Source organism: Canis lupus, chromosome 27 (assembly GCF_011100685.1).
Source record: "Canis lupus familiaris isolate Mischka breed German Shepherd chromosome 27, alternate assembly UU_Cfam_GSD_1.0, whole genome shotgun sequence".
Lineage (NCBI taxonomy): Eukaryota > Metazoa > Chordata > Mammalia > Carnivora > Canidae > Canis > Canis lupus.
The window spans coordinates 5,031,182-5,055,979 of NC_049248.1; the positions used below are offsets into that span (position 1 = coordinate 5,031,182).

The 24,798-nt window shown below is 37.9% G+C and overlaps 1 protein-coding gene across 4 annotated transcripts in view; it reads right to left on the minus strand.

The window, feature by feature from the left end:
• The window catches only part of PARP11 (poly(ADP-ribose) polymerase family member 11), a 46,788-nt gene that overhangs the window by 16,206 nt on the left and 5,784 nt on the right, over window positions 1-24,798 (minus strand). The window contains exons 2-7 of one of the 4 annotated variants that reach the window (XM_038576511.1): window positions 10,740-10,850; window positions 8,580-8,708; window positions 7,628-7,748; window positions 5,072-5,147; window positions 1,846-1,918; window positions 1,638-1,768 (exon numbers count right to left, since the gene is read on the minus strand). In XM_038576511.1, the coding sequence (XP_038432439.1) occupies window positions 1,638-1,768; window positions 1,846-1,918; window positions 5,072-5,147; window positions 7,628-7,748; window positions 8,580-8,657 (479 nt within the window). In that variant the 5' untranslated portion in view covers window positions 8,658-8,708; window positions 10,740-10,850. Of the gene's footprint in view, window positions 1-1,637; window positions 1,769-1,845; window positions 1,919-5,071; window positions 5,148-7,627; window positions 7,749-8,579; window positions 8,709-10,739; window positions 10,854-24,798 lie in introns of all 4 variants that reach the window. The other 3 variants (XM_038576510.1, XM_038576509.1, XM_038576512.1) reach the window with 3 other exon arrangements.

The following is a 24,798-nucleotide window of genomic DNA, read 5'->3' on the forward strand; positions in this document are numbered from 1 at the left end:
ATTTACCGTCAGAGATTTCTATAGGCCAACATTATGCCAAATCATTAAGGGCATCAACAGAGTGAAATGATTTCCAGTAAAATTCCTGGTATACAATGTTCAAACATGGGGATTCACTGGTACATTTTACCACTAGGATTGAATTGAGACAACTCAAATTATGAATTCAATTATAATTGAAATCCACTTCAGAGGCCTGATTAAAAATAATGAATTAAGTTTTCATCAGACCATTTTAGAAAATTTATCTTTTTTCACTGAGAGAATAAAGTTACAGGAGAGAGAGGTCTCCATCTTCCTTGACAAAAGAATCATCTAAGAAGAACCCAATAAAATCTTCTAAACTCAGTTAAAGTCATTATTGTCAGAAATAAAAGTTGGCTTGGTTCAGACTCAAGACTGTAAAGAATATACACTGAAATACCTTTATTTTATCATAAGCTATTATGCTAATAAAACCAGGAATATACTCAGGCTGTATTATTACTCATCAGTAACATGAAAGAATTCCATGTATCATTACCAAACAAAAGTCAGCCTGATTTTCAAATATATAAGGCCTGCGATTTACTTTGAAATACTTCAGCAACAACAATAGAAATAAAGGAGATAGGTTATGTTTGGTAAATCCTAACACGTTTAGTCAGGATGATTGATACATTATATTATGATGCATTATATTCATTATATCAGACTGTATTATTTGAAGTTTTCCTGAGTAAATATTAAAAGTCTGCTCATATTTAGGGGCGCCTGGGTGGCTCAGTCGGTTAAGCAACTTACTTGTCATTTCTGGTCAGGTCATGATTTCATGGATCCTGAGATGGATACCCACCTGGGGCTCCATGTTCAGCAGGGAGTCTGCTTGAAGATTCTCTCTGCCCTTCCCCCACTTGCATGCATGTGTGTGCATGTGCTCTCTCTAAGATAAATAAATTTTTTAAAAAGGTCTGCTCATATTTTAAAAACATAAATTTAATAAAAGTATTCCAGGAAACCATTATCTTAAGTAATTTATGTTATTAAAAAATACAGCATAATAGGTTAATTTGGACAATACCTTTAAGTTTTCTGTAACAGGCTTTATTTTTAGGGTAAATGCATACTGAGCAATCCAATGGGTAGTTTCCAACCTAAATTAAGTAATCAATTGAAATTTTAAATCTACTACATAACAATGTGCCTACCAGGACATTTGAAGGTGTATTTCACAATGTCCTACAAAACAAAATAAGCAAATGACTACAGGGAAGATGGTATAATTGCTTTTTTAGAAAATTCAACAATGTTTCCATGACTTCTAATTCCACATAGAGGGCTGTGCCACTAAAGCCAGGCCAACAAAACTTAAATAGTTCTCTAGACTCCTTTCTAATGCTGACTGCAGCCACAATATACAGCTCTGCACCTTGAAAGCCACAGTACTGTAAGCGAGCCTAGTCTTGACCTCGAGGGTGGCTCTCTGTCATCTCACTCTCCACCCCAACCCCTGGAGAGCACACTGAGGAGGCGTGCTGAGATACACAGCTGGTACAACACCGCCAAGGCAACACAGGTCAACATTTGTGCTTCGCCTTCTCCAAGACTCCAGAAGCCTTAGAGGCCACAGACAGGGCTTGGGCCAGACGCTGCCTCACCTGCAGAAGAACTCCCACAAGTCCAGGTTTTGAATTCTCTGAATTCTTTTAATTCTGCTGCGGTCCATTGTTTTCCCAAAGAGACTGGCAACTTCGTTATACTCGAGTGTTTGACTGTGCAAAGGAACCAGCTGCAAAAAGAAGTTTGCATAGTTTTACTGGGGCCCCTTCCACTCTTGGCGGTGCAGCTCGCCAGCCCTGTTCTTACCTGATAGGGCACGTCAGTGTTCACGTTCTCCCAGTGCGGGGGCATGGGGATGGCCTCATTTTCACAGATGTAACTTTAAATGGCAAAAGACACAATACAGTATTAGAAGCTGGTGATAATTATGGCTGATGATTTAATTTCACCTTTTCTCCAAAGCTGAAATTTTATGTTTGGGATATTGTGACAAACACAATTAATTGAAGCCTTCAGTTCTTTATTTTCAAATATTTACTCAATGTCTCCTGTGTGCTGCTTTTTGGGTGTTGAACAGATAACTTTGATGGAAAACAGCCAATCTTGAATAACATCAAAATTTCAAAAACAGTTTTTAATTCTGTCATGTTTTTCTAAAATTGCCAGAATTTCTTTAAAATGTAAAGAAGATTTTAGATAAAGGAATTTCCAAGAAGAAAAGCAAACTCTTGATAATAAACAAACTCTTTAACAGATTGATACTGCCTACCAAATAAAATCCAAATTTCTCCGCCATTCATTCAATGTCCTTCAAGCTCTAACTCAAACCTAAACTTTTCTTTGTTTACTGCCCTCTTTTGCCCATTCACAGCCTGAGGTAATTCACCTAGCGTGGCCAGTGAAACTTTGAAAATCTGTCCACCACGCTGAAGCCACTGGATGGGAACACAAAAGATAATAAGTTGGAGGGCTTCATGGCAAAAGGCTGAAAAGAACATACTAGTCCTCTCTTGGGACTGGAGGTTACTGAAAGAAAATCATAAATTTCAAGCCTATCTTTAGCTTCATTTTTATTTTTTTTAATAAAATAATTTTTATTGGTGTTCAATTTACCAACATACAGAATAACACCCAGTTTTAGCTTCATTTTTAAAGCTCATTGTAATTCTTGAAAAGATCCTACAATCATATATCTTCAGAATGTATATATAAAGAAGCAAACAGCGAGCAGTTTCCTTCCCTCTCTAGTCCTTACAAGGTCTGTCCAATTGTACCTCTTGCCCCAAAATGAAGTAAGCAGGGTTTTCAGACTTTGGAGTTATCACAAACCAAATCTTCACAAAAATGGTAGCAAAAACATGTTTTATGCAGCCATTTTTTCCCACTTCTTATGTTCCTAGAGATCTTTCTGTATCAGGCAATAGAGTATCCTCATTCCCGTCCCTACCACAGAACCTGGCCCAAACACTCAATATATAGTGGCTGAATGAGTAAGTGCAATCTATTTTGCAGGTGCATAGAGTTCCATGCTGCAGATGCAACACCATTTATGTAACAGGTCCCTTGTTGATGATATTTGGCTTGTCTTTGACCTTTTGCTACTGTTAAGAATACTGCAAAACAACAAGGTTATCACTTTGCCATTTTACATACCCACTAGTGTGGTATGTAAAAAGCTTGAAAAGCTTTTTATCTGTAGGATAACATCTTTGAAATGGAATTTCTGAGTCAAAGAATATATTTGTTTAGGATTCTGAGAGATACTGCCCCAAAAATGCCCTCCTTGAAGGTTATACTCATTATCACCAGAAATAGAATTCCTATTTCCCCACAATCTCTCCATAATTGCTTGTTATCAAACTTTTGAATGTCTGACAGTCTGATAGTAAAAAATAGTCTGGTATAATTTGTAGTTCTCTTATTATGAGTCAAGTCATATGTTTCTAATGGGTTGTGGGTCTTCTACTCAGAGATTCCTAAGAGATATTACAGAGATGAGCCCTTGATGATAATGAGCACCAGTACTTTCCTCAGTGTTTGGTTTTTGTTTTTGTTTTTGTTTTTGTCTTGTTCTTGTCATTTTTCTTTTTTTGGGGGGAGGGGTTTGTTTTATTATGTTTTGTTTGTTACTTGCCTGAAGTATCTGTTAGCCTCAGAAAAGTTTTTTTCCTCTAATTTTATGTAGACTGTAGCCTTATTAATTGTAATTTCCTTGCCAGTAGGAAATGTGAATCAATCATCTTGCATGTAATACATGCTCAATAGATCCCTGCCATAAATAAATATTTCTGTATCAGTCCCCACTTACCTACCTCATTCTACTGTAGCCTACTTAACTGTTCCTCCTCTGTTATTATCTTGCTTATTGTCCTCTAGTCTGGTTATTCTCTCCCTCTCCTGACTTTGTTCTATGGTTTCTAAAGTCTCTGACAGAACAAAGTGATCGACCCCCCTCCCCCAGTGTGCTGCTTCTCCCCACAAAGTACACCAGAAATAACAACATACAATTACATTAACATTTTCTATGATTATATTTCATTTTTCTCCCAGATTACATACTCTTGGAAGCTAAGTAATTCCTTGATTATATTCCTTGTAGTTAAGAATAAATATATGATGTGGCTGGCAAGAAAATAATATTTTCCATATTCCATAGAAGTATAGGGCATTCATTATATAAGTACTTGAAAAGCTTTTAAATCTTGATGCTAAAATATAAGCCAAAAGTTGTAAGAAACAAACTGATAGAAACTTAAAGCATTTCTTTCCTTACTAAAATCCTTTCAAAATAGCTCCTTGGGAAGAGCAAAGGAGCTCTAATTCACATGCTAGCATTTTTCTTCTATTGATTCTACGTTCTTTGAACAGCAGGAATTCCAATATTTGCTTGGGCAGAAAGTAGGAGGTATGCTCTAAGATTTTCCCGTTCAATTGCATTCACATGAATAACAAATACTTATTCTCTTCTGGCATCTATGCCTTTCTTTTTAGGCTGTATACAACCAGGAAGAGCAAAAAGGAAAACGTGTGACCAGCCCCAGGAGCAGAGAGCTGTGCAGCCAGCCTGCCGCACTCCCACCTTCTGTAGGACTCCTTTGGTCATGACAAATTTGAAATCACTCCTAGGAGTTGCCCAGTGGGGATAAGTGGAAGTAGAGATAAAGTGGGCAACTGCCTAAGGATTTACGGTCCATGTAACTGGATGGTTCTGTCAGAGTATTTGCCAGGTAATTCAAACCTACTTCAGTAAGTTATTTTAAGGACTTATAGCAGAGGTCATATGGCATTCTGTAACTGTCCTGAAGTAATAAAAAAAATGTAAATGCATTAAGGGGAAATGAAGAGGATAACAGGAAAGGAAACAGGGCAGAAAATAATCATATTGTTAGTTCATCAACTAATGTGAAATTCAGTAATGAAAACATCAAGATAATTAAATTACCCAAACATTTTCAGTCTACTTGTTCCTCAGTCAAATACTATGAAAGAGGAGAAAAGCCCACTCTTTCTACCCCTATTCTCTTTACAATACCTGAAAGCACTGATAGAAAAGGGGGCTCTTTTTATTAAGCGCTGTTTTCCAGTGATGAGATTCATTTGCTTCATTTCTGTAAACAAAGACAAATATATTAGATAAGCAGTAGGAACATACTGTGCTGTAAGCAGTCACGAAGATGTGTAGCCACACCACATGGCGATGGGGAATCTTGGGGGGCTGACAAGCGCAGTCTATCAAGGACACCTCAAAAAAAAAAAGGACACCTCACTATTCATCTTCTTATCACGACATAAAAGTGCTATTCAGGGAGCGTGGCTTCGACCTACGCTCATGCCCAGGATGCTTGGCTCATGCTGCTCAGTAGGCAGGGCCCACTCCTTTCTGTTTCATACTTGTTGTAAACTGATACTCCAGTGCAAGAGTTCCAAACTTAGGAAAATGAAGAGTACTAGGAAGAGAGTGAAATTATAGAACCAAACCTTCCAGTTGGTTTTATTAAGTGGAAAGTGTACTTTGATTTCTCCAACAATTTTGGTAATGATAAAAAGATATGTTACTGCTATAAAACTTACATAATTCACAGAATTTCAGAAATTGGTACATTTCTTGCCTTCTTTCTAAATTGTCCATCCATACCAAAAAACAGAAAACTTTCTAGACTCAATACATATTTTAAAGAGATTCTAGTGATAAAAGACTAATTAACTAACTGAAGGTGTCATTTTCCTCTCTCTTCTGTGACGTAGCTGTGGTAATATCACCAGGTCCATTTCTTCATTCACACAAAGCTAAGTAGTAAGGCTTAATGTGAGATGCTAGTTGTCGTACCTTTATCTCACTGGCAGCATTCCATTCCTAAATAAAGAGGTTCTCCCATCCAGGCATATGCTATAAGGTATAAATTATGTTCTGCCCTTTCTGGATTCTCTTAGGTTCTGCACACACTGGCATCACCACTGTGCAGGAAAAAGCAAGATTATCTGAGCACAGGGAGCAAAGCCTTGTTGTCTTCTCACAGTACCTCAATCTGAGTTTCTGCCTCACCATTTTTATCAAGAACACCTGAGTTGGCTTGTGGCCAAATGGTTGGGACTAATTTTGCAAATAGTACACGTGAAATGCTGATACCTATACCTTTGATGGTGAGGGCTGGTGAAACTGAATTATTATATGTGACTTCTATTCTTTGATAAAGACATTTTTTTAAATAAACTGCATTGTTTGAGAGAAAGTATTCCCCAAAATATAGTTTACTAGAAAATATTCTTTCAGAAACATGTGGCTTGCTAAATTATCTGCCAAATGCTTTGATAAACTTCATCCTCTTCATGAAGCCTGATATGTGTGCTTATCACAATGCCCCAGTATTGCTCCAAACTGCCACTTGTACACAAGATGTCTAAAAGGTCTAGTAGACACCTTCTGTCTAGACTGTAGTGAAAAGAAAATGTCAGGGCTCCTTAAAGGCAGCCTATCTGCTGAATGTCATTTTTAAAAAAAGTAATGGTTAGTCAGGAGAAAGAATACAATGGTTTTAGCTTTTGATAATAAAACAAGCTTTGGTGTGGGGGGACAATGATCGTTAGAGATTTGGTTGCATCAACCTCTTACTGGACAAACCCCCTTTACCATTTCTGGGCCTTAGCTCATCCAAAGGGATCTCCTAAGGTTTCACTATCCTACTGTACCACAACACACTATTAACTCTGTCATAAAGATACTACTCATATAAGCTAGGATGCAACAGCTAGAGGACTGAGTCATCTAGCAGCCAAAACAGGCTCTACTAGGCACCTGGCTGGCTTATTCAGTAGAGCATACAACTCTTGACCTCAGAGTTGTAATTTCAAGCCCCATGTTAGGTGTAGACATTACTTTAAAGATAAAATCTTAAAAAAAAAATCCTCCCCATCCAGGTTCTGTATGTCTCTATTGTCTCTATGCAACTAACAACTGAAACTAACAGTGTGAAACTAAAAGAGTTGAATCTGACAGGTTTTTCATGGGATACCTAAAACCACGCCCATATATCATGGATGAAATCCAAAGTGGGGCTGATTTCCATATTTGCTGGCTATTCTGTAGAAGAGCCAATGAAATCACAAAATGGTAGAAGGCAATGTCCATTACAGAAATAACTTTTTGGCAAAAGACACTAGGATAGGAGATGGTTTGTTCAGCTAAACTTTGGTCTTAAAACTATCACCAGCTATCTATGACTTTGTCACTAACCTCTCAGACTGATTCTCAAAATACTAAGATTCCCAACTACTTCAAAAGGCTGATGGGATGATGAGTAAAACAATAGCTGAAAAGTTTTTTATGTTCCGAAGAAGTGTTACACAAGCTCAAAATATCTAACAGTTTCCAAATACATTAGTATCAATAGGCATACAAGTTCTCCTTTAGAAAAGGTAATGTTCCTCAAGAAGATTTAAACTTGAATTTTTATAGAGAGATTTCTGCATATGACACAAAGGATTTACTTCACTGTTTACAAATATATCAACTAATTCTCATCTTCAGAACTGTAGATTTTACTGTATCAATATACTAAAAACACACAACTATTAGGGAAAAAAAACATACCTGCAAAGTCTATCTTGTAGCTGAATTTGGAAGTAGTAAAAGAAATCGAGCCACAAGGGTTTGTTTTGAAGCTTTTTTCGATATCTTCACTGCTAACTGAACACTGAATGTTGGTATCCGGCTTTAAGACAAACCAGAGAGTTTCATTTACCAGCTGTTCACATCAATGGCCTGGCCACAGAGGCAGTTCTGTGGTCACAGATACAGAGCATGGAGCGACAAGGGGAACTGACGGATGGCCTGTTCTAGTTCCCACACACAAGCAGAATCACAGCTAAGCCAGTGTGTGCAGAACGGTGTCAGGATTTCCAGCAGACACTCCAGCAACTGCTTAGAATCCCTCTTTCCAAGTTGTGACAATTTTTACAAATGATTACAATAATTGCTATTTCCTCACTGGCTCAAATTAAATCTTCTGTTAAGGAGGCTTGGGAGTAAAAGAAGACCACAGGCTTTTGAGTATGGGTTCAAATTCACACTAGCTGTTAATGTGACTCTGGACGGATCCCAAGAACTTTTCTGCGTTTTAGTCTCTTTGACTGTGAGACAGAGTATTACCATCTGTGTCAGAACTGCTGGAAGGCTAGAGTAGAAAAGGTACCTGCAACATCTAACATAATACCTGGCGGACACAAGGTGCTTAATATGGGCTTGCTCTCTTCCCCTTCTCCTTATCCACCAAACGGAACTTGGAGTTGCTTGGCCGTACTGACACTATGCAACCCAGTCACACTCACCCTCTGTGTGTGCAGTGAACGCGCACTGCTTCTTCTAAATACATGATTGAGAAAACCTGGGGAAAGGAAAAGGAAAAGGACTAGAAGGATTTCTCATTTTTCTTTTAGTCAAGCTATCTGATGTCCTTCAGGGTCTGCACTGGTATGCTTGTGCGGCAGCAAGGTGGCGCTAAGTGGACCTGAAACCCTTCTGGTACGTTCTGGAGAGGAGATACCTGAAACATGTGCCACTTCCCGCACTCGGCCAGATAAAACCAGCCCCACTGAGTGTCCGACGTGTCCATCTCGTCCATCTCTCTATCAGTCCTCTTGGGTAGGAATTCCTCTGCTTTCTGAAATGTCTCCTGAAAAGGCCAGGAAGAGGCAGAGGAAGAAATGCTTTTCTTAATAACTGATGTACTTTCTACACATCATTTTTCTGCCTACAAAGAGCTATATTCCAAGTGTCCTTCCCAGAGTAACCCCTTAAAAATACCATCCTCTTTGGCATATTGACTCTGAAGAGAAACATTTACAATGGCTGGATATCACTGCTTAACAAATAAGACAAATAATAATACACTCAGGTAAGATATATCAATGCCCATTCAACCATTTAAATAAGCTCTGTCAATATCTACAAGCACTCAAGATTTTCAATATACTGCCAAGAAATTTGTCTTATCATATGTTCACACATTTGGTCAAAAGAATCCATCCTATCACAACTAGTTATGACCAAATACACCTGAGATTTCTTTTAAACCCTCATTATTTCATTTAATGGCATGGAAAGATGTTTATAATCTACAGTGTTGAGTACAAAAGGTTACAATAAATAGAATTAGTACGATCCAATTCTAATAAAAATTCACTTATTTTTACCCACACAAATGTATGTGTATATACATGTATTATGTGTATATGTACACACACACAGAGATAAAAAGTCTAGATGGATATACAATAATTTATCATAGTTTTCTCTAAGTGTGAGGATAAGAATAGTAATTGTAGTAACTTTTATCCGGCTCTTACAATGTGCCAGATGCTAAGTACTATACAGATAATAACTCATTTAGGATTCACGACAACCCAGTAAGATAGGTATTATTATCCCAAGTTTATTAATGAGGAAACTGGAGCACAGAGAGATCATAGAATAGGGAAGCCAGGATTCAAACTCAGGCAGTCTGGATCCAGGGTTTATGCACGTAACCACCATACTGCACTGCCTTATACTTCATTGTCAACGATTTTACAATCTTCTCTATTTCAAGGAACTCATGTCCACACTATCTTTGAAAAGTTTTAAACATTCTTGAGTGGAGATTGTGATGAAAGAGGGTCACCAGAAAAGGGGCAGTGAGGTTAGTCAAAGAAGATTAACTTTATCTCGAATGTGTCCTCATTCCTTGAGGGTTTTTAAATAAATTTGCACAACTGAAAAATGAAAACAGCCTCTGTGCAAAAAGAACATTCTAGATAAAGCTAGACACGTTTTTTACCAACCCTTCCATTTCTGGTATCTTCTCACCTTCCTTCTCCAGGGTTAACAAATTCTATCATTTACCCTGTCTTTCTGATGTGCATGTGTGTGTGTGTGTGTGTGTGTGTGTGTGTGTAATCATATACACACATACATACGTATATACTTATTGGTGATATGTTAAAATTTTTAATTCCTACATCTTTGAATTTTTTTTACAAAAAATATGGACTACTTGAGTAATTTGGAAAATATTTGTTTTAAATTTCATTTAAAATGGTCCATCCTGGATAAAGAAGATGTGGTCTATGTATACAATGGAATATTACTCAGCCATTAGAAACGACAAATACCCACCATTTGCTTCGACGTGGATGGAACTGGATGTTGAGTGAAATAAGTCAATCGGAGAAGGACAAACATTATATGGTCTCATTCATTTGGGGAATATAAAAAATAGTGAAAGGGAATAAAGGGGAAAGGAGAAAAAATGAATGGGTAATATCAGGGAGGGAGACAGAACATGAGAGACTCCTAACTCTGAGAAATGAACTAGGGGTGGTGGAAGGGGAGGTGGGCGGGGGGGTGGGAGTGACTGGGTGATGGGCACTGAGGAGGGCACTTGATGGGATGAGCATGGGGTGTTATTCTATATGTTGGCAAATTGAACACCAATAAAAAATAAATTTATTAAATAAATAAATAAATAAATAAATAAATAAATAAATAAATAAATAAATAAATAGTCCATCCTGTTTCCAGAAAGCTGTATAACCTGGAATAAGTTTCTAATTACCTCGTCGAGGCCACAGTTTCCTCTTCATGAAATAGAGAATAAAAGCTCCTTCCTCACTGGACCATTGTTAGAAATGAGTGAGATAATGCAGTAAAGTGCCAAGAACAGTACCTGAGCTCAATGAAGGGGGCTTGTTATTTTTTATTCATGTTTGGAAACTTCTCCAAGGACTGCTTTATGATTATTTTCTGGATTTTTCCTTCATGTTTTAAAGTTGACTGGCTGCTAAGAAATGAAAAATAGAAAACCCTAGTGTCAAGAGCTTCAGGTATAGGACCCACTATTTGCCTTATATCTTTTAATCAGAAAAATAAAGGCAATGATTTAAAATTTAAGATCAGTTGTCCAGGTTAACTATTCAAAACTCCTGCACTTCCTTCAATTATTGTTCACACTGTTGGCTATTTTACTGTGAGAAAGAAATAAAACAAGAGAGACCTAAATTTATTTTTTCTTTTGAAAATAACTCCCCAAATTTGGAAGGATTAGTTTAATATATGTGCTGCCAAAACGAGCACTGGAAGGATGAGTTTAAAGGTAATAGTTAAGATAAACATTTGGCTTATGAGTTCTACCTTTTCTCTACTGGAAAAGGGAAATGAAAACAAGAAAGAGGAAACAGATAATACCCTTTATACAGTATACATGCATCATGTGTGCTTTGCTATGTCACGCTGTCCCTAAGATCACACCTTTAGTCAGGTTACAAGTATAAGTGTTTTAAGTCCTTCCAAAACTGCCTGTCATAAGTAGCTCTGGGTGGGACCTAGGACAGACCCTCATCTTTATTCCTGTTTTGGAGAGGGCAGCACTATAGATAAACGCCATTGTATAGAACATTCCTAAAGCGCTTTACATTTTACAAAATTTTTTTGTCTTCTATAGCTATTCTAATGCTATTTCATTTAATGGCATGGGAAGATGTTTATAATCTACAGTGTTGAGTACAAAAGGGTATAATAAATAGAAATAGTATGATCCAATTCTAATAAAAATTCACCTATTTTACCCACACAAATGTATGTGCATGTACATGTATTATCTGTATATGTACACACACACAGAGATACAAAGTCTGGATTTTTATCTATAGCCCAATGTGCAGACGTCACTATCTTCCAATTAAAGTTAGGGGAAAAAAGCAGCACAGAAAATGCAATTATTTTGTCTAGAATCATAGAGTTAGCAGAGGAGCTAAGATGGCAGAGTAGTAGTAGGACCCTAGGCTTACCTCCTCCTTTAAACACAGTTAGATAAATTTTAAATCATTCTGAGCACCCAAGAAATCGATCTGATGGCTGAAAGAACAAACTGCACAACTAGGGGGAGAGAAGAGGGCACACTGTAGAGGGTAGGAAGTATGGAGACATTATTTGGAGGAGAAAAGGATCATGGAAGCTGCAGAAAGGAGAGAGCCTTGATCATAGAGAGAGGAGAGAGAGAATGGAGAAAGTGCACAGGGGATTGCACAAGGAAAACACTTCCCCAAAGCTACTGACTAGGAAAACGAGAGGGACTGATCATATAATTAGTTTTTATAACCAGTGGGGCCCAAAGACTGGAGTTTTAGAAGTCCATATTGTGGCCACTGTGGAGTCCAGCAGGTGCTGCAGTGCTCCTGTGGAGAAGGAGGGCTGAGGCCCAGGAGCAAATGTGATCTGAGGATCCCCTGGGATGCACTGGGAGAGATGGGTCCCTCATTCTTGGAGTGAATCTGGGAGGGGTGGCATGGCCTCTTAGGGGATAAAGGAGCCAGCAAGTGCCATTGCACTGCCCTGTTCGTTAGTATAGGGGCAGAGACACCTGCTGAGAGAAACTAGCCTGGATGCCAGCTTTTTGCTGCACTTTAAACTCCAAGCTCTTGCACATTCATACAACTGCCCTTCTGGGACAAACCAGCAGTAGCCACAGCATGGGGAGACCCACTCCCAGAGGACCAGCCCAGATCTGTGCCACACTGGGTCCCAAAGGTTTGTAGTTTTAAAACTTAGCTAGCCTGTCTGAGATAGAACACAAGTGCACTATACTGCTGGGTGGGCAGACAGACCAGACACAGACAGGGTGAAGGCAGGAATCTGAGAGACACCTGGGACACAGGAAGGGAGATTGTAGGCTTTTCTGGAAGGGCTTCCCAGACAGTTGCAGGCACAAATTTCCCTCCCATGGGACAAGGGAGAGGGCTGGCACCATTTCCCTCCCCCACCCCTGCAGCATAAACTAATCTTGCTAAGTAGCACAGCACCAACAGTGGTAGCCTAAACTGCTTGCACCAAGCCCCACTCCCCTGCACTCTGTAGGTGCTTCTTTACTAGGGCAAGTGTGCCTGAGTACCAGAACAGTGGGCCCCTCCCCCAGGAAGACCAGCACGAACACCCACAGCCACCAAGTCTCCTGATAATAGAGGGCTGCAAAGCTCTAGCTCTAGTGGAAATAGGATCTGGCCTCTTTTAACAAGCAGACTAGAGCATATCTAGTTAAAACTTGCCACACTCTGGCCAAGGCCCAAATACTGCTCACTGTAGGCAGAGCCTCTGCAGATGACTGGCCTGAAGGATAGAGCAGCCAAAACACAATAGCAGAGTGCACATGGCACACCCGGGGACATTCCCTAAAGTGCCAGGCCCTAGACACTATATGACCTCTTCTTCATAAAGCCATTACTCTGAGAACAGGAAACATAGCAGGCTTTCCTAACACATAGAAGACAGAGACCTAGATAAAATGTGAAGACGGAGGAATTCATCCCAAAAGAAAAACAAGAAAAGGTCATGGCCAGGGTGATCTAACTGAAATATTATTAGTAAATTTAAAACAACAATCATAAGGATACTAACTGGGCTAGAGAAAAGCATAGAAAACACCGGGGAGTCCCATACTGCAGAGATAAAAGACCTAAAACTAGTCAAGCTGAAATTTTATTTATTTATTTATTTATTTTTAGGCTGAAATTTTAAAATGCTACAACCAAGATGCAAAACTGATTGGGTGTAATGACTGCAAGGATAGAAGAAGCAGAGGAATGAATAAGTGATATAGAAGATAAAATTATGGAAAATAATGAAGCTGAAAAGAAGAGAGAAAGACAAATATTGGATCACATATGTAGACTAAGGGAACTCAGTGACTTCATAAAGCATAGTAACATTTGTATCACATGGGCCCAGAAGAAAAGAGGGAAAAGGGGGCAGAAGCTTTCTTTGAGTAAATTATAGCTAAAAACTTCCCTAATTTGGGGAAGGAAACAGATATCCAAATCCAGAGGCACAGAGAACTCCCATCAAAATCAACAAAAGCAGGCCAACACCAAGACATACTGTAAAACTTGCAAAATATAGAGATAAGGGGAAAAAATCATAACAGCAGCATGAGAAAAGAAATCCCTAACTTACAAGGGAAGACAAATAAGGTTAGCAGCAGACCTCTCCACAGAAACTTGGCAGGACAGAAAAAAGTGGCATGATATATTCAACGTGCTGAATGGGAAAAATATGCAGCTAAGAATACTCTATGAGGCAAGGCTGTCGTTCAGAATAGAAGGAAAGATAAAGAGTTTCTCAGACAAACAAAAACTAAAGGAGTTTGTGACCACCAAACCAGCCCTGCAAGAAACGTTAAGGGAACTCTTTGAGTAGGGGGGAAAAAAAGACCAAAAGCAACAAAGACTAGAAAGGAACAGAGAACATCACCAGAAACAACTTTACAGGTAATACAATGGCACTAAGTTTATATCTTTCAATATTCACTTTGATATAAATGGATTGTTCCAATCAAAAGATGTAGGATGTTAGAATAGATTAAAAAAAATCAAGACCCATCTATATGCTGCCTATAAGAGACTCATTTTAGACCTAAAGACACCTGTAGATTGAAAGTGAGAGGATGGAGAACCATTTATTATGTTAATGGATGTCAAAAGAAAGTCAGAATAGCCATACTTATGTAAGACAAACTAGATTTTAAACCAAAGACTGTAACAAGAGATGAAGAAGGGCACTATACCATAATAAAGGGGTCTATCCAACAAGAAGATCTAACAATTATAAATACTTATGCTCCCAACTTGGGAGCCCCCCAATACATAAAACAATAAAAACATAAAGGAATTTATTTGGTAATAACACAGTAATAATAGGGGACTTTAAGACCCCACTTACAGCAATAGATAGAGCATCTAAGCAGAAGATCAACAAGGAAACAATGGCTTCGAATGACACACTGGACCAGATGGACTTGACAGACATATTCAGAACATTTCATCCTAAAGCAGCAGAGTACACATTCTTTTCAAGTGCATATGAGATATTCTCCAGAATAGATCACGTACTGGGTCACAAATCAGCCCTCAACAAGTACAAAAACACTGAGGTCATACCATGCTTATTTTCTGGCCACAATACTATGAAACTTGAAGTCAACCACAAGAAAAAATTTGGAAAGACCACAAATACAAGGAGGTTAAACAGCATGCTACTAAAGAATGAATTGGTCAACCAGAAATTCAAGAAGAAATAAAGGAAATACATGGCAACAAGTGAAAATGACAATACAGTGGTCCAAAACCTTTGGGATGTGGCAAAAGTGGTCAAAAGAGGAAAGTACAAAGCAATGCAGGCCTATCTCAAGAAGCAAGTAAAGTCTCAAATACACAACTTTACTTTATACCTAAAAGAGCTAGAAAAGGAACAGCAAATACAGCCTAAAGCCAGCAGAAGGGAAATAATAAAATTAGGGCAGAAATAATCAATATAGAAACAGTCAAACAAAAAACCCCCAGTAGAACAGATCAATGAAACCAGGAAACTTTCTTTGAATTAATAAAATTGTTAAGCCCCTAGCCCAACTTATCAAAAAGAAAAGAGAAAGGACTGAAATAAATAAAATCATGAATGAGATATCATAACCAACACCACAGAAATACAATTATTAGAGAATATTATGAAAAATTATATGCCAACAAACTGGGCAATCTGGAAGAAATTATTTTCCTCTCCAATGGAAGGGCTATTCTGTATAATTAGGTTCAAATAGTAAGTCAAGTTTAAATTAATAACTTCAAAATACAATGGATCTAGATCAGAACACATTTATAGGCAATAAAAGGAATGTGTGCAAGTCATCTGTCTTGGAGTAGACAATTAGTAAATGCTAGCTGAATGAATTAGTTTAGCCACCATGCCAATTTTCACAGTTTTTAATTGGCAGGATTGATAACTGCACAGCACGCTATGAAGAAAAAAAGGTAGTATAAAGTGAAAAAGCATTTTGTAAATCTTCAAGTGCAGTGGGTATGCTGGTGGAATCTGTCTATAATGCTATCTGTTCCAAAGACAATATTTATGGAGCCTGGGAACAATCTGGATCATCAAATAGAAAGGCCATGTGAAAAATGAGTTTAAAGTCAAAATCCCAATCTACAGGAGAAAAATGATGTCACCTTCCAGATCAGTTAAAAGCTTTCCTTTTTAAAAAAAAAAAAAAAAAAAAAAAAAAAAAGCTTTCCTTTTTTTGTAAGGTTTTATTTATTTATTCATGAGAGACGGAGAGAACAGAGACACAGGCAGAGGGAGAAGCAGGCTCCCTGCAGGAAGCCTGATGTGGGACTCAATCCCAGGACCCTGGGATCACAACCTGAGCCAAAAGCAGAGACTCAACCACTCAGTCACCCAGGTGCCCCAGTTAAAAGCTTTCTGATAATTTTCTTATAGTTAACAAAATATATTATGTTGTATAAATATAGTATCTTGAGAAAATTGTATTTGCTAATGAAAACTTCCTTGTCTCTATAGCAAGTATATCCAAAGCCTGCTGTTAAAAGCTTAAAAATGGTGGAATTTTTGGGATGACAGAGTAAGGAGCTCAGTGGGTGTTCTCCCCAGCAAAACTGCATTTTAATTGGTAAACATTACTTTTAAAAACAAAAACAAAGAAAAAACATGTAAAGTCTCTAGAAATTGTCCTAAGGGCATATAGCAAATGGAGAAACATTTATTCAAGAAAATCTACTAAATCTCAGAACAGGCAAGAGTCTGAGGCATTTGAGTTAAGATATATTCCATTACCTCCTTCCACCAGTACTTTGTTATAGAAGCTCTACCTCAGGAATGTGCTGAGAAGACAGGGGCTCCCTTTCCCTCCACCTCCTAGTCCTGGGCTAGTTTCATCCTGGAAGAGGGCAGGCTGCTGATGTTTCTCATCTTCAGCCTAGGAGTATAGGTGTATTCTGAGCAGGCAACAGAGGGGATTGACATCTTGGTTCTTCCACCCAGTCCCCCAGTTCATGTGGTGAAAACTCTACTCCAGGCCCAGTAGGTTAAGAATACTGATTCCCATTGCTACCATCCTAGTTTGCTCATAAGGTAGAAGTTCCATGCCAGGAGGAGTAAGTCAAGAAGATCAGAGGCTACCAACACCCCTTCCACCCAAAGTGCAGGTATCACTGTGGGAAAAGTCAGCTCCCACCCCCAGCCCCAAGTGTAGTAGTACAGAGGTTCTACTGAGGGGAAAAGACATGCCATAAGGACAAAGAGCTCCACATGTCTGAAAGGGACTGACTTTATTTGGAACAGAAAATAGAGAACCTCATGCCTAAAAGCATTATTGAAAAAACTGGAAATCTTGAGGAAAAACAACTAAAAGGCCCAAAGCTCTGATACAAGCAGAATAGTAGAGCATACAGAAATTTAATACAGAGAATCAGGGATAACCAAGAAAAGCCCTCCTGAGACTAAAGTTAACCATGAGTCAGGAAGGCTGTGTATAAGCACTAGGCTGTATCCACCCAGGAATGATCAGAGCAGGTCATGAGACAGACTTGAAAATACTTCCTAAGCTGTACATGGATGGATCAACACAGGGTGGAAGCCTCACCAGCACAAGGGGCTTAAACACAACCTCTGATCAAACACTGAACAACTGTCCTTTCACCACTTAACTTTACTTTTGTTTTTAAAATAAATAATCAGTTATTTATATGTTTGCGGGTCTACTTCTGGACTCTGTTCTGTTCTGTAATCATTTTCTCTATCTTGTTGCCAATACTACACTGTTTTTGATGATTGTAGTTTCACACTGAATCTTTAAATCAGGTAGTGTTAGCACTCCAAATTTGTTCTTCCTTATCAGAATTGCTTTGCTATACTAGGTCCTTTCAATTTTGATTGGGATGGCATAGTGATCAATTTAGAGATAATTGCCATTTCAACAATATTGAGTATTCCAGCTCATGAATGAGGCGTATATCTTGACTTATTTAGGTCTTTCTTAACTTTTTAAAGTAATGTTTTATAGTTTTCAGTGTATAGGTCTTCCACATCATTTATTCAAAATTCATGCCTAAGTATTCCATATTTCTGATATTATTATAAATGGAATTTCATTTAAAATTTCAATTTCTGATTGTTACTTGTATTTAGAAATACATTATTTTTTGTACATGGGTCCTGTATTCAGCAACCTTATTAAGCCCTCTTATTAGTTCTAGATTTTTGGACATTCCATCAGATTTTCTATATAGGCGTTTTATAGTCTTTCTTCTAGCATATAGATGCCTGCCATTTCTTTTTTAGGCCTTACTTTTCTTGTCTTATTACACTGATTATAATCTCAAGTACAATGTCAAATAAAGAGTGGGCATCATTTGTTTGTTCCTGATCTTAGTGAAAAAGTATTCAATCTTTCACTCTTGTTTGATATTAAATATAGGTATTTAGTAGATGCCCCTTATGTCAGAGGTCCCCACAATCATCCTCAGGCTCATAGAAGGATTCACAGGACTCAGAAGTTGTTCTACCCATGGTTACAGTTTATTACAGTAAAGTATACACAGTGAAATAAGCAAAGGGGGAAAAGCTCATGGAGTGGTCTAGAGGAAACCATGTATAAGCTTCCAAGTGTCCCCTCCCAGTGGAGTCACATAGAACACACTTAATTCATATGTGTGTGGCAAGTGCAAAGCACTGCCAACCAAGGATACTCACATGAGTCTAAGTGCTCAGGGTTTATGCTAGGAGTTACTCACATAAGCATATAGCACCCTATGTGACTGACCTTAGCTGCCGACATTCCAGACTTCCAGAGAGAAAGCAGGTGTTACCATAAATCTCACTGCCAGTGTAAACTATCTGGATAAACTGGTAGAGCATAGCTCAAGATGTCAGGCATGCAAATATACTCATTAGACAAACTAAGAGCTCAGTTCTCTGGGGCTAGGCAAAGGACAGTCAACGGAAACAGGTCTTTCTTGAGAACATACATAGTTTGAGCACCCTAGGCCTGCTGAGTTAGTCCTTTTCTGCCTATTGTTTATCAGGTGAGCAAGTTCCTTTCTACTCCTAGGCTGCTGAGAGTTTTTATCAGGGATACTGGATTTTGTCAAATGCTTTCCTGCATACATTGAAATGACCATACAGTTTTTCATTTTAGTTTGTTTTTATGGTGAATTACATTGATTGCTGTTCAAATATTAAACCAACCTTGCATTTTTAGGATAAATACCACTTGGCAATTATGTAATCTTCTTATAAGTTAGACTCAATTTGCTAAAATTTTGCTTAAAATTTTTGTATCTATGTTCATTAGAGATATTGGTCTATAGTTTCTTGTACAATCAAAGTTACATCTTTGATTGGTTTTGGTATCAGGATGTCGGCTTCATAGAATGAGTTGTGAAGTATAACTTTCTCTTCAACTTTCTGAAAGCTTGTGCAGAATTAGTATTGTTTCTTCCTTCAGTGTTAGAATTTACCAGGGAAACCATCTGCACCTGGAGTTTTCCTTGTGAGTAGGTCTTTTCTATAAATGTAAACTCTTTAACAGATTTGGGGTTATTCATTTATCTCCTCTTGAGGGAACTCTGGTAGTCTGCATCTTAGAATATGCCCATTTTGTCTAAGTTGCCATACTGATTGACACTGAATTGTCCATAAAGTTCCCTTATTACCTTTTAATGTCTGTAGTGATATTATGTTTTTCTTGCCAATATTGATAATTTGCCTTCTTTTCCCCCTGATCTCTTTGTCTAGAGGTTTATCAATTCTACTGATATTTCTCAAAAAAAGAAATCTCTGCTTTCATTGATTTTTCTGTTTTCACACACACACAAAAAATCTCTGCTTTCATTGATTTTTCTGTTTTCATTTCAATGATTTCCACTCTAAATTTTATTTCCTTGCTCCTGCTTGAGTTTAATTTGCTCTTCTTTTTCTAGTTTCTTAAGAAGGAAGCTGTAGTTCACTGATATGTGACATTTCATTTCCAAAATAGGCATTAAAGTAGCTATAAATTTCCCTTTAAGTACTGTTGTAGCAGCATACCACAAATTTGATATGTTGTCTTCACTTTCTCTTTGAATAATGGGTTAAAGTGTTTTTTACTTACCAAATGCTTGCAGGTTTTACAGATCTTTTACTGAATTCAAATTAAATTCCATTTTGATCAGATAGTATACTGTACATGAATTAAATTCTTTTAAATGTCCTGAGATTTATTTTATGACCTAGAAGATGGTCTTATGAAAGGTTCCCTGTGTAGTTGGGAAAAAAAAAAAAGTGTATTCAGCTGTTGTTGAGTATAATAGTCTACAAATGTGAATTAGATCAAGTTAGCTGATAGTGTTGTTCAAGTTCTCTATATCCTTGCTTATGTATACCTATTTATTCTAGAAATTGAGAGAGGAGTATTAAAATCTCCAACTATAATGGATTCGTCTATTTCCCCTTACAGTTCTATTAGTTTTGCTTCATGTATTTTGAAGCTCTTATTATCAGATATATAAATGTTTAGGATTGTTACTGATTAACTATACTCTTTATCATAGGAAATGACATTCTTCATCCCTGATAATATAATTATCTCTGAAATCTTTAATATACCACTCAAGCTTTCTCTTGACTGGTGTACCAATCATAGCTCTCTTTCCATTTAGCATTATACTATTTGTATCTTATTTTCAAAGTGTGTTTCTTATAGACAACTTATAATCAGGTCTTTCTTTTTACTCATCTGACAATCTATGTTCCAATGGAAATGTCTGCAGCATTTACTTTGGTATGATTATTGATATGGTTAGGTTTAAGTTTATCATCTTGCTATTTGCTTTTGTTCCATGTGTCCTTTGTTCTCCTTTTCATCTTTTTCTAGCCTCCTTGGATTGAGCACTTTTAGGATTCCATTTTATCTCCATTGGTGGATTAACTATAACTCTTCCTCTACACACACCATTTTCATTTCAATTTCATCACTTCCCATTCACTCTAAAACCCATTCTAATTCAGTTTTTCTAGCTTCTGGCTCAATATCTCCCATCACCATCACAAACAAGCAAACAACAAACAACACTTGCTAGGACTTCTAAGGAGCTTCATGTTGCTAAGAGCATGTATGCTCTTTTATCAGTCCTCATCTTCTTTGACCACTCAGTAACATTCCACAGTTTATCCTCTGTCCTGAGTTACTCTTTTCTTGATTTCCATGAAATCATACTCTCTAGATTGTCTTGGATTTTTGGCCACAAGTTCTTGATCTCTTTTGCACCTTGATTTCTATGCAGCCTGTAACTTTTGGGCTCTGTGGGCTCAGTCCTAGCCCCTTTTCTTGTCTTTCTCAACATCTTTGAAACATGGTCCTCAAGAATTATGAAGTAGTTCATGGGCATTTTCAGAGGAAAAATTAAAGGAATTTGTTCATATGCATTTTGCAAAGTTGAAATATAAGAGTAATAATGATTTTCATGAAAACTTTAATTTCTTTAAAGTTACCAACTCACTATGTCATTATAATCAGTCTGTGTTGATCATTTCATATCAGCTAGTGCTCAGCAAATATAGTGGTGTACAACTAAGTAAATTTTCACATCATCTTCAAACAAAGCCTCAATTTACTTTGGTACAGAAGAGACCAAGACTAAAGAGGTATTCCTCAGTTAAAACAGGTAAAGGTCCTGACATCACTGAGAATTTGTCAGTCCAAATTTAATGCCCAATTTAATTGTGAAACAAAACAAGCTATTGACAAAACTTCTTTATTAAATGACCCTGTTGGAAGTCATATAGTATCAATGGCACATGTTATGAGAGAGCTGTTATTGTCACGTGAGTGTTTCAGCATATGTTTTGTCTTAAAATTGAACAAAGCTCTTTGTGGAGGAAACACAAATCAGTTCTTATAGTATATATACCCTGTAATGAGATAAAAGTACACAACTTTTTGTTTTTCTTATCAGTGAAAACTCACAGCACAAGGGAAGACAGTTTTCACTTAGATGGTGATACTTTCCTGAGCTGTGACATGGATTGGAAAAGGTGCGACCTACTCAGAATTGACAGACCATGAGCTATACAAACAGCAAGAAAAGGTGTTGCTCCAACACTAAAAGGTGTTTTAAACACATGGAACAGTTAGAAGTCAACAATATGCCTCCTAATTGTAATTGAATGTTGAAGGAAATAATGAAAATTAAGTATCAGCAAATCTTGACAACTCAATATGTGCTCTTGAATGTGTGGAAAGAAATGGCAGTGTTTGCAAAATTACCCTTCCTACTCGAGTTTAAAGCATGTCAAGGAAAAAAAAGTGCTGACAAGAGTTTCCAAAAGGACAGATGAGATAAAAATATTTCTTTATGATGCTGATAATACTAATAGCCATTCTTGATTTCCAGAGGCCTACTTAAATATATAGCTAAAATACACTCAGCATCTGAAATAACCTGAATCTATTATTTCAAAGCCAAAATATCCCAATTTTTAATGAGGAGAATAAGATGTCAGATTTTTCAGTCACAAAACCATGCAACAAATGGTTCGATTGCTAGGGTATGATTCCTTCCCAGAATCTGATGGCTTTCTTCACTCATCAGAGAGTGAGACTGATTTTATTATTGTGGATATATAAAGAACACATCCAAATATTACAACAATACATGAACTGATACTTTCCAGAGACTGAAGTAATCAAAGAAGGACTAAGAATACATTTGCTGCTGTCTTCCAAACGTTCAGGCTGGTTGAAACATTCATCCCTACAGTTACTTAATCTTTTAAGTGTGTCGATTTGGCAATTGATCAAACACTAGGAACAGTCTTCAGGGAGAAATTTTCTCATACTTTCTCAATATGTATATGATCTTGGCATTCCAAAAAAAATCTGAAAGAACCAGTAAACACCAGTTGCAAATCTTGACAATCTATAATTACAGCATGGAATTTCCTAATTTAGTAGAAATACAGGGTAAATAAAAAAATCAGAGTATCTGGATCTAATCTATAGCTCTACCTATCTGTCAACAAGTTAGATACATACTTTGTAAGAAGCTACAAAAATATATTTTTCAATAATAAAAACATTAATTTTTTAAATACTACTTTCTTGTTTAAAATTGGTGATCATTGGGATGCCTGGGTGACTCAGCGGTTGGGCATCTGCCTTCGGCCCAGGGCATAATCCTGGAGTCTCAGGACTGAGTCCCACATCGGGCTCCTGTGTGGAGCCTTCTTCTCCTTCTGCCTATGTCTCTGCCTCTTTCTTTCTGTGTCTTCCATGAATAAATAAATAAAAATCTTTTTAAAAAATAAAATAAAATTGGTGATCATGGAGCATGGGTACTGAAAGTTTAGGAAATATTGTCCCAGGGGAGCTCACTTCATGCCATGATTTTAAAAGCCATCTAGACAGACTAAGGGCAAAATTGCCACTTCTAGCCCAGTCTTCCCCTCTGAGCTCCAGACTCACCTACCCAATTGCTTCTTTGACTTTATTGCTTGAATGCCTCACCGGTGCACTAAACCCCAAACCAAACTCTTGATCTCTGCCATATCTTCCCCTTTCCAAGTCTCCCCATCTCCACGAAAAAAATTCATTCCTCCCAACTGCCTGTGCCAGAAACCTAGCATTCTTTATCCAAAGTACAGTCTGGGGATCCCTGGGTGGCGCAGCGGTTTGGCGCCTGCCTTTGGCCCAGGGCGCGATCCTGGAGACCCGGGATCGAATCCCACATCGGGCTCCCGGTGCATGGAGCCTGCTTCTCCCTCTGCCTGTGTCTCTGCCTCTCTCTCTCTCTCTCTGTGACTATCATGAATAAATAAATAAAATCTTTAAAAAAAAAAAAAAAAAAAACAAAGTACAGTCTGAAGTGATCCACTTCTATGTCTCTCTCCCTGCTATCATTGATTTAGTCCAGATCACCTTCATCTTCACCCTGGAGTACACTATAGCTCCCTAAGTGGTCTTACAGCCTTTCTGATGGCCCTCTGTATTAGTTTTCAATTGCTGCTGAAACAAATAACCACATACTTCATGGCTTTGAGCAACACAAATTAATTATCTTACACTTCTGCTGAAGTCTGACATGGAACTCACTAGGCTAAAATTGCCATGAGCTTGATTCTCTTCTGAAGGCTATAGGGGTGAATCTTGTTGGCCTTTCCAACTTTTAAAAGCTACCCACACAGGGCATGGGGGTGGCTCAGTGGCTGAATGTTTGCCTTTGGCTCAGGTCATGATCCTGGGGTCCCACATTGGGCTCCCCAGAGGGAGTCTGCTTCTCCCTCTACCTGTGTCTCTGTGTCTCTCATGAATGGATAAATAAAATATTTAAAAAGTAAAAGCTACCCACATTCCTTGCCTTGTAGCCACCTTAGTCTCCAAAGCCAGCAAAGTTGACTATTCTTCCATAGCAACATCTTTCTCAGACTCACTTCTTTTGTCTCCTTCTGCTTTTTAAGGATGTTTGTGATTACACTGGGCCCACCTAGATAATCCAAAACAATCTCCCAATCAAAAGGTCAGTCTTAATTTCCCTTTGCTATGTAATTTAAGATATTCACAGTTTCTGGGGATTAGGATGTGGGTATCTTTGGGAGGCCATTATTCTGCATATCACACTCCTTAGTAAGTAACTCATATTCCACACAACAGCCAGAATGATCTTTTTAAAAACATAGATCTGTTCCTTCCCCTTCCTATATAAAATCCTCCAATGGCTTCCCACTCTTCTAAGAATGAAGTTCAAAATCCTAAACATGTGCCACAGAGTCACGCTTGGCTAGTTCCTGCCTACCTCCTGGCCTCATATCTTGGTTCACTGGGTTTCAGCCACACACAGCTTCTCTCTGCCTCAAACACAAAGCTCCTTTCTGCCTCGGGGTCTCTGCTCACTATTTCTGTGTCTGAATAG